At 39.5% G+C, this 13865-nt stretch overlaps 1 protein-coding gene across 8 annotated transcripts in view; it reads right to left on the bottom strand.

The window, feature by feature from the left end:
• TRMT11 (tRNA methyltransferase 11 homolog) overlaps positions 1-11824 on the bottom strand; it is a 52275-nt gene extending 40451 nt beyond the window's left edge. For 4 of the 8 annotated variants that reach the window (XR_012468546.1, XM_074187522.1, XM_074187526.1 and 1 more), the window contains exons 1-4: positions 11743-11824; positions 8506-8571; positions 6134-6207; positions 55-136 (exon numbers count right to left, since the gene is read on the bottom strand). Coding sequence is in view for 7 of the 8 variants with exons in the window: in XM_074187522.1 (XP_074043623.1) it covers positions 55-136; positions 6134-6207; positions 8506-8571; positions 11743-11802 (282 nt within the window). In the remaining variant the exon portion in view is untranslated. Of the gene's footprint in view, positions 1-54; positions 137-3369; positions 4126-5912; positions 6033-6133; positions 6208-8505; positions 8572-10530; positions 11419-11742 lie in introns of those variants that run through there. The other 4 variants (XM_074187523.1, XM_074187524.1, XM_074187528.1 and 1 more) reach the window with 4 other exon arrangements.
• Between the last annotated feature and the right edge of the window lie 2041 nt (positions 11825-13865).

The following is a 13865-nucleotide window of genomic DNA, read 5'->3' as shown; positions in this document are numbered from 1 at the left end:
GGCAATTCTACTTCAACTATATACATTTTTATGCAAGCCACTTTTAATACATACCATCTTTTCCATGGGATAATTTTTTAGCGAATTGTATAGCTCTTCTGGAGATTTTCCATGACCCCATAATTCAAATACAGACCTGGAAATTTCATGATCAAAGTTATGTTCAGCTTGAAAAATTCCCACCGGAAAAAAAAATACTAATTTTACTCATTTTAATTAAGCAATCACTTATTTTTCTTTCACTACTATACATTTAAATAAGAGACATGGGTCTGAAAGCTACATATAATTCTACTTTTCTAACACTCAGATTTGGAGATTGAATTGTCTTCAGTTTAAAGATATACACAGCAGCAACAAAAAACTTTTCTCAAATCAACCAAGTATTTTTTTATCACCTATTTGACAGACACAGTACTAAGATCTAGAGATACAAACAAAAAGCAAAAACAGTCCCTGCTCTTAAGAATTTTACAGGCTAATGGGAAAGACAATATATATATATAGATATATAGATATATAGATATATAGATATATATAGATATATAGATATATAGATATATAGATATATATCAAACCAAGCACATATAAGCCTGATTAATACAGATGATAAGTAGTCTTTAAAGGAAGGCACTACAGTTGAGAAGAAAAAGTGATAGAGAAGGATTTTTTTTTACCTCTACCCCTCTAAAGGACATACTGTTGAATCTTCAAAGCAAGAAGAAAATCTGACTGGTTATGTTACCAAAACTGATTTTTTCCCCCTCCAGTTTCAACCCAGTTTTTGGTTCTTGTTCTCCAAAGTTATATAGAAAGTATCCCTCTTACTAATGTAAATTTTCTCTGATGGGCTCATCTATCTATATGATACTTAGTATTATATTCAAATTATAATCTTGCCAAAAAATCAGAATGTTCGAAATGTAGACACACAACAATATTTCTAAATAAAATCTAAATAAAATTACAACAAACTTTAGGGGGCATTCAAATGACCAGAATTTGCTAACTGTGCCTAAAACTTCTTAAAATTTACTAGACTCAGGGCAGCTAGGTGGCACAGTGGATAGATTTGAGTGAGTGGGGGCCCTGGAGTCAGGAGAACCTGAATTCAAATAGGGCCTCAGACAATAATTACCCAGCTGTGTGGCCTTGGGCAAGTCACTTAACCCCAGCTGCCTTGCAAAAAAAACTAATTAAAAAAAATTTACTAGACTTTAAAAATATTTTTATCAGAGTAGTAACATTTTTATCCTTCATTATTTTTCCTTTCTTTTTACAGATAGGCAAGATATTGAGAAAAAAACAGAATAAAAACTGAGTTAGACAGTTAATTTATTGGGCCTCAAATACTTATTAGCTATGTTTCTATGGGCACATCATTTAAGCTCTGAATGCCAAAGTTTCCTAATCCATAGGGTTTCAGGGATTCCATTGACTCAGGTAAGTCCCAAGTGAAAAAAAGTGTACTCAAAAAAAAAAGAAAAAGAAAAAAGTGTACTCTGCCATATAAAGTTTTACAAAATTAGCAAAAGTAAAGAGAAGCTAAGAGATTTACCCAAGGTCACATAGCCAATATGAGCCTAAGGCAGTATTAGAACCTAAGTCTTCCTGCCTTCAAGACCAGCTCTCTACCTTCTATAGCACACTGCCTCTTACTTAAAATGGAAATAATGTATGTAAAGTGCTTTATAAATCCTAAAGCATTTATAAATGTCAGCTATTATAGTTATTTGACTATAATCAAATATCACAATATTGTTAAAATGTTTGTCCTTCATTTCAAGGAAGACTACAAAATCAGGGAGGTGATGCCACGACAAACACATTAATTGGATTTGAGTGAGTGGGGGCTATGCAAAATCATGAGGGTCCAGTGGTCAGATATGGATCAGGCTGACTGGAGATGGCCCTAAATGAGAAGCAATCAGGATTAAGTGACTTGACCACAGCTAGGTCTGAGACTGGATTCAAACTCCTGTCCTCTTGACTCCAAGGCCAGTGCTCTATCTACTGCACCACCTAACTGCCCCAGGATTATTATAATCATAATCATTTGTCACAATCATGATTTTAACTATATAACCCTAGGAATTCCTACTCTAAATAGACTTAATTATGTGTAAAAGAGATATAACAATATACCTCTCTTGGATGTTTTAAGTTATATATTTTTAATAATATCAAGGTCTTATGGTAAAATTGATAGACAGTTTTAGAGACTTGGAAACATAAGTTCAGGTTAGGCCTTTTTATTTCTTGTTATGAAAATTATTAGGGTTTACCTATCATATTGAACTTACTAAAATTCCAACTGATACCAATACAGAATATGAAGAGATTCAATGTTTATTCTCTGATGTCTTTCAATCTACTACCTTGGGCTCCTTCTTTAATGAAATAATCTTTTTATTATATAGTATACAGTAAAATATATATTAATAATAGATTTAATAAAATAATACATGAGTAGTCAAAAATCAGTAAGAATTCTATCAAAAATTTCAACAAAGTAAAATATATAAGCTGCTCTAAAGAGTGTTTTTCCTCATTCAGGGTGTTTTTTCACAAATGAGCCTTAAAATTACTGTATTTGGGCATTAGCTTAATATTTATTAAATGGTATACATGGATCTCCTAACCACTTTAGCAAAAAAAAAAATTAATAGTAAGCTATTACTTATTTTTAAAACTGTATCATGAGGGGTGTCTAGGTGGTGTAGCAGATAAAGCACTGTCCTTGGAGTCAGGAGTACCTGGGTTCAAATCTGGTCTCAGACAATAATTACCTAGCTGTGTGGCCTTGAGCAAGCCACTTAACTCCATTTGCCTTGCAAAAACCTAAAAAAACAAAAACAAAAAAAACAAAAAAAACTACATCACTAAGGTTTTTTGAAAAGGATCAATCTTCAGAAAGCACTTGTTAATCCAGTTCAAGAGGAAAAAAGGATTTCAACCTCAGAAAGAAAAAGGTAATGAAGTAAAAGGTTTGACATTTGATTACTAAGTCCAATTACCTAAAAAGAACTCAAACTTGAATTAATTATGAAAAAGAAAAAACTGTTTCCAGGAACAGTGTTTCACTGTCTGTGATTCCAAAAGGTACTAAGAAGCTATAACTTCCAAATAGTTCTACAAAAAGTCTAAAACCATTGGTTGCTGATCTTTGAACTTCAGAGGTATGTGAACCTACATGTACACCAAGCATTGCCATTTTCGCACTATTTTTTTTTTGGAGGGGGAGTTAGTGGATAAAAGCAAAACTATATGGGAAATTTACAATTTGGTATTTTATAAAAGATCCTCATACTCAAAAAAGACAGGAGTGATAGCAAAACAGAACTGAATATAGACTAAAAGTTACTTTACCTTTAAATCAGTTCAGTAACTTTTCAAATATCTTTACATGTGTATGAGACCAAAACACTTTTACAATCAGTGCTTTTTCTTCCATGATCTTAATGTAAAAGGAGACTGACAATAATTCTTCACATCATTCTTCAAGTACCTAGTATTGGGAACCAGTAAGTAAAAGATACTTCTAAGCAGTTCTCAGGCAAAATGTTCAATGCCTCCTGACCTCACTTTCCTTATCTTTAAAAACAAAAGGTTAGAAAATATGACTTTCACTCTAAAATCCACAAATAATTATGAAAAAAACAGGTATTACTAAGACCATGCACCAAAGTTTATTTGCTATACTTACTGAAAAACTTCTACACCACTATTTAGAATTCAGTGCACGCTCTCTCTCTCTCTCTCACACACACACACACACACACACATTTAAGTTGTATTCACTTTTCTAAGAAGGTTGGTTATCTGGTTTTTTTGGGCTATCACAAATTAAGATTCAAGTTAAAAAAGAAAAAGTGAATAACTAAATACGGGTACAGGAAAATAACAAGAAAAAAGTGATAGCAAAAGAGAAAATATATATTTATAATCTATAACATAGGTGGATAGATATATAAAACCATCTGACAAAAAAATTAAAGAAACTGAAGTTATTTGAGGATATTCAATGTAGGACTATTCAACAAATAGTCTTTCACAGTTCTAAAAGCTCTATATCACAATATAACATAAAACTAATGATCATGATCATAACTTAATCAGAAAGTAGTAAATTACATTACATAAGCTCTTTATAAACAGTAAAGTTTATCATATATTTTTAAAAACTTGCAATTTTTTAAAAATGTTTCAATAAAAAGTCAGGATACTAAGGGGAAAACTGCATATATATATTATATATATATATATATATAATATATACATATGCAAAAGTTCACTTATAAGGCTAATACTTCCTTTTTCCCACTAAATATATGGCGGAAGGGGCTCTATAATAATACCTCACTTATTCTGAAAAAGAAAAATCATTTATGCAAAATACTTTGTTCCCCAAAGTTACCAAATAACAGAATCATTACTTCAAATAGTTATAATGTAAAAAATAAACAGATCTAAACCATGTGATTGATAGTAGTAGTACATGAATTCTGGCTAACAGGGAAGGATGGTTTTGGAATTCATTCTCCTGAATTCCAAATTCACCACAGAAAAGTATAAGGTGGATGGCAAATCTGCAACTTAAGATGCACATTCTGTCATACCATTATACATCCACGTTCCAACATGCACCACAAGTTAAGAACTTTTACGTCTAAGAATTCTTAGCCCCAGAACAGAAAAAATCTTATAACTAACAAATCATATGGTTTCAAAACATTTTATGTTTAAATAATGACAACTTACAAAGCAAGTTATCTGAGAAATGTATTCATAATAATGTGATATATTAAACAAAAAAGAGGGTTTTCTAGCAAAAACAAGTTGAAAAGATTAGCTTTGGAGATTTCAGTACTTTGAAAATATACACACACACACACACACACACACACACACACACACACACACACACACCATTTAATATCATAGCATTTGCACAATAAAAATAATATATATGAACTTTAAGGCTCATAAAATAAATGTATCTCATCACATATATGACAAATTTGCCAAAGTTAAAATTAGATATAATCATTCTGCAATTCTAAATAGTACAATCCTAGGCCAAAGAAAAATCTTTGAGCAATTTGCTGAAATATTCTTCCAAAAACCTCTAGAATATTACAAAATGTTCAAGTTTCAAAAGGCTATATGATACTCTAACTTAAGAAAATGTAGTCTATTAAACAGTTTTTTTGGTTGTGCAGTCATTTTTTCAGCCATGTTTGATTTTTTGTGATCCCAATTTCGGTTTTCTTGGCAAAGATATTGGTGGTTTGCTACTTCTTTCTCTAGCTCATTTTACAGATGAGGAACTGAGGGAAACAGTCAAGTGACTTGCCCAGAGTCACCCAGCTACTAAATGTCTGACTGAAGTCAGGTTCGAACTCAGGAAGATGAATCTTCCAGACTGCAGGTCTGGCACTCTATCAACTATATCACCTAGTTATCTATTCTATTATTATGCTTATTAATTACTCTTTACTAGTTACTATTATTATTTTTATTAATACTACTTGTTACTCTTTCAATAATATTCCTTAACAAAACAGTCTGTCAATAATTAAATGTAATGGAATTTAGATTAGTTGTACAGGTAATTATGCCACTACACTATTGATTAATGGTAAGACATACTTTGGCTTGCTGAGTATTTTACTACTGAAAATTCTTATTAACAAAGAATCAGCTTTGACTTAGGAATTCAGTCCACTAACAAAGTTGGCAGAACAAATAAGTTCAGGCAGTCCCCATTTTTCTCTGCCTTGTACTTTGCTGTTATAGTCATTCAACAGTATTTCACTTTTTTGCCAACTTCATCCATTCATTTATCACCTTCAGGATCTGACTATCCAACTTCTACAGACAACTCCCTTCCCATTCCCACAAAAACTTGCCTTGCTCATGCAGAAGCATCATCTATTTACGACAGCAGGTAGCTGCTATTCATATAGACTATGGTATAAAAATGATATCTATTTCTTCCTTCTGCTTTCAGATTGGTTTCCAGGGAAGCACTGTAGCAAAAAAAAGCAGGGATTGCCTGCAATTACCCAGAAGACATCGAAGAAGGGTGCACAAATGAGAGAAAATTACACCTTTTCAAAGTTGCTCTTACTTTGCACATACTGTCCGTTTCATTAAATTTCTGGCAACATCTTCTGAAGGAATACTAAGAATCCAAAATGGTGACTGAAAAAGAAACAATAAATCAGTATAATAATCTGGTCCTATGTCACCCTAAGTTTTAGTACTGAAGAAGAAAAGTTCCCATTTGTCATTTTTATGCGGAAAATATAAAAGTAAAGTTCATGGCCTAAGAGGATCAAAACAGTCAACATCCAAAATTGACCTTTCTACAATGATCAGCTGAATATAATAGGGCAGCACTGGTAAAGCAGTCCAAATAATGTTAATGATCATTTCTTTAAGATTCTTTCTATTCACCCTTATGTAGCAGCATCTGTTTGTTAAAGACTGAATGGGGGGGAGGCAGCTAGGTGGTGCAGTACATAAAAGCACCAACCCTGGAGTCAGGAGTACCTGAGTTCAAATTCAACTTCAGACATTTAATAATTACCTAGCTGTGTGGCCTTGGGCAAGTCACTTAATCCCAATGATTTTTTTTTTTAGGTTTTTGCAAGGCAAACTGGGTTAAGTGGCTTGCCCAAGGCCACACAGCTAGGTAATTATTAAGTGTCTGAGACTAGATTTGAACCCAGGAACTCCTGACTCCAGGGCCGGTGCTTTATCCACTACGCCACCTAGCCACCCCACCCCATTGCTTTAAACAAATAATTTTTTTAAAAAAGACTGAACTGGGACCTTGACTATAAATTACCTCTTGAGTTATCCTACATGGCAACTAAGATAATAAGTTAGTAAATAAGTAAATGAGACTATAAGTAAATAAGATAATAATAAAATTATCAAGATTTGTAAAACACAATGTATATTAAATCATTTAAGCCTCACAGCAGCTATTATTCGCATTTTTACAGATGGGAAATTCAACAACCCTGAGCACTAAAGTCTCCTGCCCAAGATCATGTAACCAACAAATTTTTAGAGGCAGGATTCAAAAACCAGGTCCCCTGTCTCCAAACATAGCATTTTACCATTCATTTTACCATGCTACTTCTCAGGAGACTATTTAAATCACATATCACTTGCCATTTCCTAATCCTTAAAATTTTCCTTTGGACTTTGTTATATATAATTTCCCTCAAAGCACTGATCTTCCAATAATACCCCACCCTGTTGCTTCACTAGAGTATGAAGTTGGCCTCAAGTTCTAGAAGAATATGCCAATCGAATCTAGCAAGCCTAATCAACTTAAAAAGTGTTGAGAATAGAACTAGTGACACAATTTACTTTTGTTATTGGAAGATCATCCTAATTAAGTTTCAGAGAGACTGCCCTCAGCCACAGCATCTTACAAAAATACTGGTGACAAATATTTGAAAAACTTTTAATTTGCAAAGGTACAAGAAACTCCTTCAAATTATGAATCCATAATAAATGTTGCAATAAAGTTCTAATTGAATAATTTTTGTTCAGTCAATCCAACTCTTTATGATACTATTTGGGGGTTTTCTTAGTAGAGATGCTAGAGTGATTTGCCATTTCTTTCTCTAATCCATTTTACAAATGAGGAAACTGAACAGGGTTATGTGACTTGCTCAGGATCAGACATCTACTGTGTTATTTCTAATTTTATTTTCTTGAATAATGGCATCCATTAAATTTAAAAATAAATTGCAAAAGGAAGTTTGCAGTGCAATATTTAATAATATTCATTCTAGTTCTTTAATATCTTAGTAAATCAGAAGTATAATTATTTTCAATAGAAATAAACTGAGTAAGAATTACAGTCTTCGGGGACGGCTAGGTGGCGCAGTGGATAAAGCACTGGCCCTGGAGTCAGAAGTACCTGGGTTCAAATCTAGTCTCAAACACTTAATAATTACCTAGCTGTGTGGCCTTGGGCAAGCCACTTAACCCCATTTGCTTTGCAAAAACCTAAAAAAAAAAAAAATTCTTCTATAAATTAAGTGAAAATAAGTCTAAAAATAAAAAGAAAAGGCTTTTAAAAAATCTTTACCAATGATCCTTAATAAGGGGGCCCATTTTCTTGTGGGGTTTTTTAATATTTTGTTAACTGTAATTCAGAATAATTGGTTTCAATTTGGTAATTCCATATATTTTAGGAATTTTAGCAAAATAATATTCTGAGAAGGGGTCCACTGTTGTTTCATTAGATTGCCAAAGGGGTCCAGAACACAAAATTTTAGTAATTCTTATTCTATACTAAGTTTTTCAAAACCATAAGATAATTTTTCCAAAATATGTTTTATCTAAAAACACCTAAAAACTTTAAAATTTTCTCATAAAGTACTCCAAGAAAATAGTTTCTTCCAGTAAAAAACTGGCACAGATATATACAAAAGCTATAAATAGTTTTGTGAATAAAATAAATTATCAACTTACTTTTCCATGAATTTCCTGATGACTACTGAATCGACCTCCAAATAGTGAAAGTAAAGACTTTATTTCCTATTGTGAAAAATTATAGGAGAAATTCAGTTTATTCTTTATATTAAACAATTTCAATTGCTACATCTATTGATTACGAAGTTTAATGTTTATTCTCTAAAAATACAACCAGAACTTTGCAATACACATGTAAATTTATTTATATATATATGTGTGTGTGTGTGTGTGTGTACATATATATGTGTATACACACACACACACATACATATACATATAGTGTGATGAGGGAATTGTGCTAATTGAGTGAACCACACTGACTCCATCTTTTGACTCAATTCTGGATCTAGCTCAGTTGCCTTTCTATTCAGTTACTGGTCTAATCCAGTTTCTGTCCTATGACAATACCTTAATCAATTATGGGAATGGTGAGAAAACTTTATTGCATCATTTGAGTGTGGCTGGGAAGTTGGATCACTTCTCCTGCTGCTTAGAGATCCTAAGGACCAAGATTATGATGACTAGAAATCCAGTCAGATCCAGAGACTTATTTGAGTTTTCTCATAATTATAAATTTCAAGCAACTCTTAGGTCTTATCTGAAAACTGTCCTGGACTGGTCAGTTATTGTTTCCAAGTTCCTCTGATTGAATACAGAAATTTTGAGAGAGAGGGACATTTCTTTTTCCTCTTTCAGGGAATTGCACTTGTTTGGTCTCCCCCTCCCAACTTGGAAAGTCCCTGATCTTTCTTCCAATTAGAAATCAGATTATCTAATAATATATCTTGTTTCATATCCTGCTTATTGTTATCTTTTAAAGCATAAAATCCGTCTCCTGTATTCAGGGTCCAAAACCCAGCTGAGAAAAACCTGGTCCCAATTTGTTATGTTATTGGCATGAACTGCTTAATAAATTGAAATGCTCAGAAATTTGAACCTTTGTTTACTCAGTCAATTCTTCTTTAACCTGCCACAGTGAGAGAAAGTGTGGCATGTGCAAAGAAGGAGTCAGGAGTGCTTAGGTTAGAGGTATCTGCTGATACAGTGGGCTGATACCATGGACAAGGTCTTAAACTCTCAGGAATTCAGGCAGCTTATGAATATTACATACTGCAGCCAAACAGCTGATTAACATTAGAAAAAATAATTTCAGTACTGGGAGTTCCCAACAATGAAATTATAGATCTAGAAGAAAACAAAAGTAATGGGAGATAAATTAATGATTGGACAAATTGCTTAATCTAAGCAAACCATCATATGTAGTCAAGATGATTTCACTCACTATACACACACACACATATATAAAACAATAATGGCTAAACCTTTATATGGTGCTCACTCTGTGGCTGGCACTATGTTAAGTATTTTACAATTATTATCTTGTGTGATCCTCACACAACCACCTCAGGAGGTAGGAGCTATTATTTTCCCCATTTTACAGATGAGGAAACTGAAGCAAATAGGAGATAAATGACTTGCCCAGAGTCACAGAGCTAGTAAGTATCTGAGGCTGGATTTGAACTCAGACTCCCAAACCCAGAGCTCTATCCATTGCACCTCCAAGCTACACAACTTTAGATGGTACTTGCTCTAACTTATCTTATGTACTCCCTGTCTCATTCCAGCCAGCAACTATTGTAAAAGTTCTCACAACCCCACTTCCCTAATCCCTTTACAGTAGATGACTCTGAACATATTTCTATGAGAAGGTAGAAGTCACTAGATATATTCTCCATCAGTTCAGTTCAAACCAACAAGCATTTACAGAGCTCCTATTACCGCCAACAATGAAGCATACTATCCTCATTCTGGTAGAGAGGTGGTGATGAATGAAAAAAAAAAAAAAGGACATATTTTCAGACTTGACCAAAGTGGAAATTAGTTTTGCTAGACTATTCATATTTCTAAAAATAATTTATTTTGTATATGGGGAACAAGAGAGAGGAATAGAGCAGGCCAAAAAGTAAAATAAAATCCAGTCCCTGAATCTTTTTTTTTTTCAATGCACAGGAGTGTTCTTACCATCCTAGCTAGAGGTTAGAATGAGGCTGGTGGAAGTCAGTTCATCTTCAGAAATCCTAAGCATCTATTAAAACCCAATTCAAATGTTAATTTTTCTATGAAGAGGACCAAAAACTGGAATTAAAACACAGGTCTTCCGGTATCCACAGATACCAAATGTAATGCCAATTTTCCCCACACCTTTTAGCCATTTGCTGGTCCTCCTGTGATGAATCCAGTAAGCCTTGTAGACCCGAACTGGAGAATTTGGAAGTATGCTGTCTTCTTGGAAAATGTATTTGAAAGATTACATCCACCGCTAATCCATCCTCCACAACACTGCGGAAGAGCTTCTCCTCGCTTGCCAAATCTGACCCTGTCTGTCTGTCTCTCTCATTAAACTTCAGGGGTGCCACCTCGCAGATCAAGCAGGGTTCCTGTAGTAAGTCTGCCACGTCTGCTCGTACTTTGCCGCCCATGCCCCCTTCCTCGGCTTGCAAGCCTTCCTGCTGGCCGCAGGCGGCCTCCGGCGTGGAGCCGCAGCCTTTCTGGAGGCCCGCTGGCTCCCCGGGCCCGCCTGCTCAGCCCCCTCTTGCAGGGCTGGGTCGGCTTCGAAGCTGGCCCAAGTCCGGGCCCTGGCTGGGGCTCTTCCTAGGCCGCCTCCCGGGCGCCGCTGTCCGGTCTAGGCGGCCCTGGCCCGGCTCCGCGGGAGCAGGACGGTGGCTCGTGCCCGGTATGGCCTTGCCCTCTGGCTTCACTGACGTCTGGCGGACTTGACGGCCCTCCGTGCTCTGGCCACGAAGCTTCCTTTGACCTTCACTCGGCCTCCGAATGTGCGTGGCCTGGAACCCTCCTTTTCAATTCGCACCGAGGAGGCGGGGGTTCCGAAACGCCTCCCAAACGGGGCGTCGCCACGGTGTGGCAAACAGGAGGCGCCGCGGCCCCGCGGCTGCCCGTGACCTTGCTCCGGGCGGCGCTGGAGAGGCGCGCGGCGGCTCGGGCCGGGCCGGGCCCGGGGCCACGTGGCGGCGAGGCCGCCGAGCCTCGAGCAGGCCGGGGGGGGGGGGCGCTCACCCCGGCGCGCGCACGCGCCGCTCTTCCCCCGCCCAGTTCCCGCGTCCTCTCCACGAGCCCCGCCCCCGCCCCCGCGCCCCCCCCGCGACGAGCCTGCGCGCGCCGCTGCCCCCCTCCGGCCTCCCCCGCTCCGGCGCGCGCGGGGGCCGCGGCACTGACCGGCAGGCGGAACTCCAGGTGCTCCTGCGCCAGCAGCAGCAAGTATCGGGTCGGCGCCATGTCCGGCCGCGGCCCGCTCCCGGCGCCGTCTGGTGCGCATGTGCGGGGCGGGGCCTCGAGCGGCGGGCGGGGCCCCGCGGAGCGCTGCCCGGTGCGGGAGGGGCGGCGGCGGAGGCTGCGCCCCGGCTCCGAGCGCCCCGGCTCCGAGCGCCCCGGCTCCGCGCGCCCCGGCTCCGAGCGCCCCGAGTCCGAGCCCCCCGAGTCCGAGCGCGCCTGCCTCCGCGCGCCCCGAGTCCGAGCCCCCCGGCTCCGAGCGCCCCGAGTCCGAGCGCCCCGGCTCCGAGCGCCCCGAGTCCGAGCCCCCCGAGTCCGAGCGTGCCTGCCTCCGCGCGCCCCGGCTCCGAGCGCCCCGGCTCCGCGCGCCCCGGCTCCGCGCGGGGCGCGGGATCAAGCCTCGGAGAACCTCTGCCGAGCCCCGGCCCAGCTTGGCGCGGCGCCCTGGGCCGGGGGCGCGCACTGGGGCCCCCTCAGCCTCCCCGGCCCGCACCCCCAACCTTCCGAGGGCTGAGGAGGAGGCGCAGAACGGGGAGGCCCCGCCCGCGCGGCCCTGGGGGGGGGGGGCCTGAAACCTTCTCGCCCTCCCAAGTATGTCCCTGATGTCTGGAGCCGGAGAAGAGTGGCCCCGAACCCCCCGAGCCTCCAAATATGACGCTTCTGTTTGAAGACAAAGGGGGGAGCCGGGCTGAGACAGATGTGGCGTCTGAGGTGGCCCTGGGCCCCGGGGCACAGCGGGGCCTGGGGCAGGGGCCTCCCTGTGCCCGCGGCGGTGCCCGCGGCGGTGCCCGGGGCAGGGGCCTCCCTGTGCCCGGGGCTGCAGGACCTGTGCAGGGGCGCCTAGGGGGCCAGTCATCGCGCCAGGGCCCTGGAGGCAGCAGGACTGAAATTTAAATCTAACCTCGGGCACTTGCCATGGACCAGCCCGTGACCTTGGACCAGTCACTTCACCCTGACTGCCTCACACCCAGGACCATCTCCACTCAGCCTGACTCCTCAGGTGGCTCTGGAGGGGACTTAGCGCAGCATCCTCTCACACAAATCCAAGTCCTGTGCTTATCTCGGCATCACCTTCCCTGATATCATGGACTTCTTCAAGAATGAAGGACAGGGGTAGCTAGGTGGCACAGTGGACAGAGCACCGGCCTTGGAGTCAGGAGTACCTGGGTTCAAATCCGGCCTCAGACACTTAATAATTGCCTAGCTGTGTGGTCTTGGGCAAGCCACTTAACCCCACTGCCTTGAAAAAAATCTAAAAAAAAAAAAAGAATGAAGGACAAACATCTCAGGTGCTATGAGGAGAGTGTGCTAGGTTCAGAGTCAAAATACTTGGCTTCAAATCCTAATACCTGGATGACTTTGGGCAATCATTCAATCTTTCTGGGTTTCATTCAGTTTCTATATCAATAATATGGAAAGTGGGAGCAAACTAGATGACCTAAGGTCCCTTCCAGCTCTTAAATCTATAATCCCATGATCATTTATATTTCTATCAAACCTATGTTTCTAATTATGACTTCTCTAATGCTCTAATCCCAAATTTCAACCTACTTATATTCAACAAACATAAAACAATACTTCATCTCCCCACCTCTCTCCACTCTTAAACCAAATCCTCCCAACTTCTCTATTTCTAGTTGATGTCAGCCATCAAAAATGAGTCATTTTTGACTCATTCTGAAGAGTCCAAACATTTCAAGCCTTCCAGCATCTTGGGTAAATTAGCAATATTGAAACAAAATAATCAAAGATTAAAAATGAATTAAAAGAGAACAAGACAAAATCAATTTGTACTTTACCAAGCCAGTAGAACTCAGCCTACATAGTCTCACCCAGTAAATCCTGTTCCTCAAATAGATACAAAGAATTAGAGAATGTTAGAGTTGGAAGGAACCCTAGACATAATCTAGAATATACTCCCTCATTTTACAGATAAGGAAACTGACTACTCTGCAGTGATGAATTGTGCAACCAGACACAGAAAACAGGAGTCTGCAAAGTAGGTGCTAAACCATCAAATGAATTAATAGTTATTAATAAAGAATTTCATAATTAACAAAAGTACAAGG

The sequence above is a fragment of the Macrotis lagotis genome, chromosome 5, assembly GCF_037893015.1.
Source record: "Macrotis lagotis isolate mMagLag1 chromosome 5, bilby.v1.9.chrom.fasta, whole genome shotgun sequence".
Lineage (NCBI taxonomy): Eukaryota > Metazoa > Chordata > Mammalia > Peramelemorphia > Peramelidae > Macrotis > Macrotis lagotis.
Note: the sequence above shows the minus strand (reverse complement) of the source record. Positions and strands in the feature narration are given on the sequence as shown.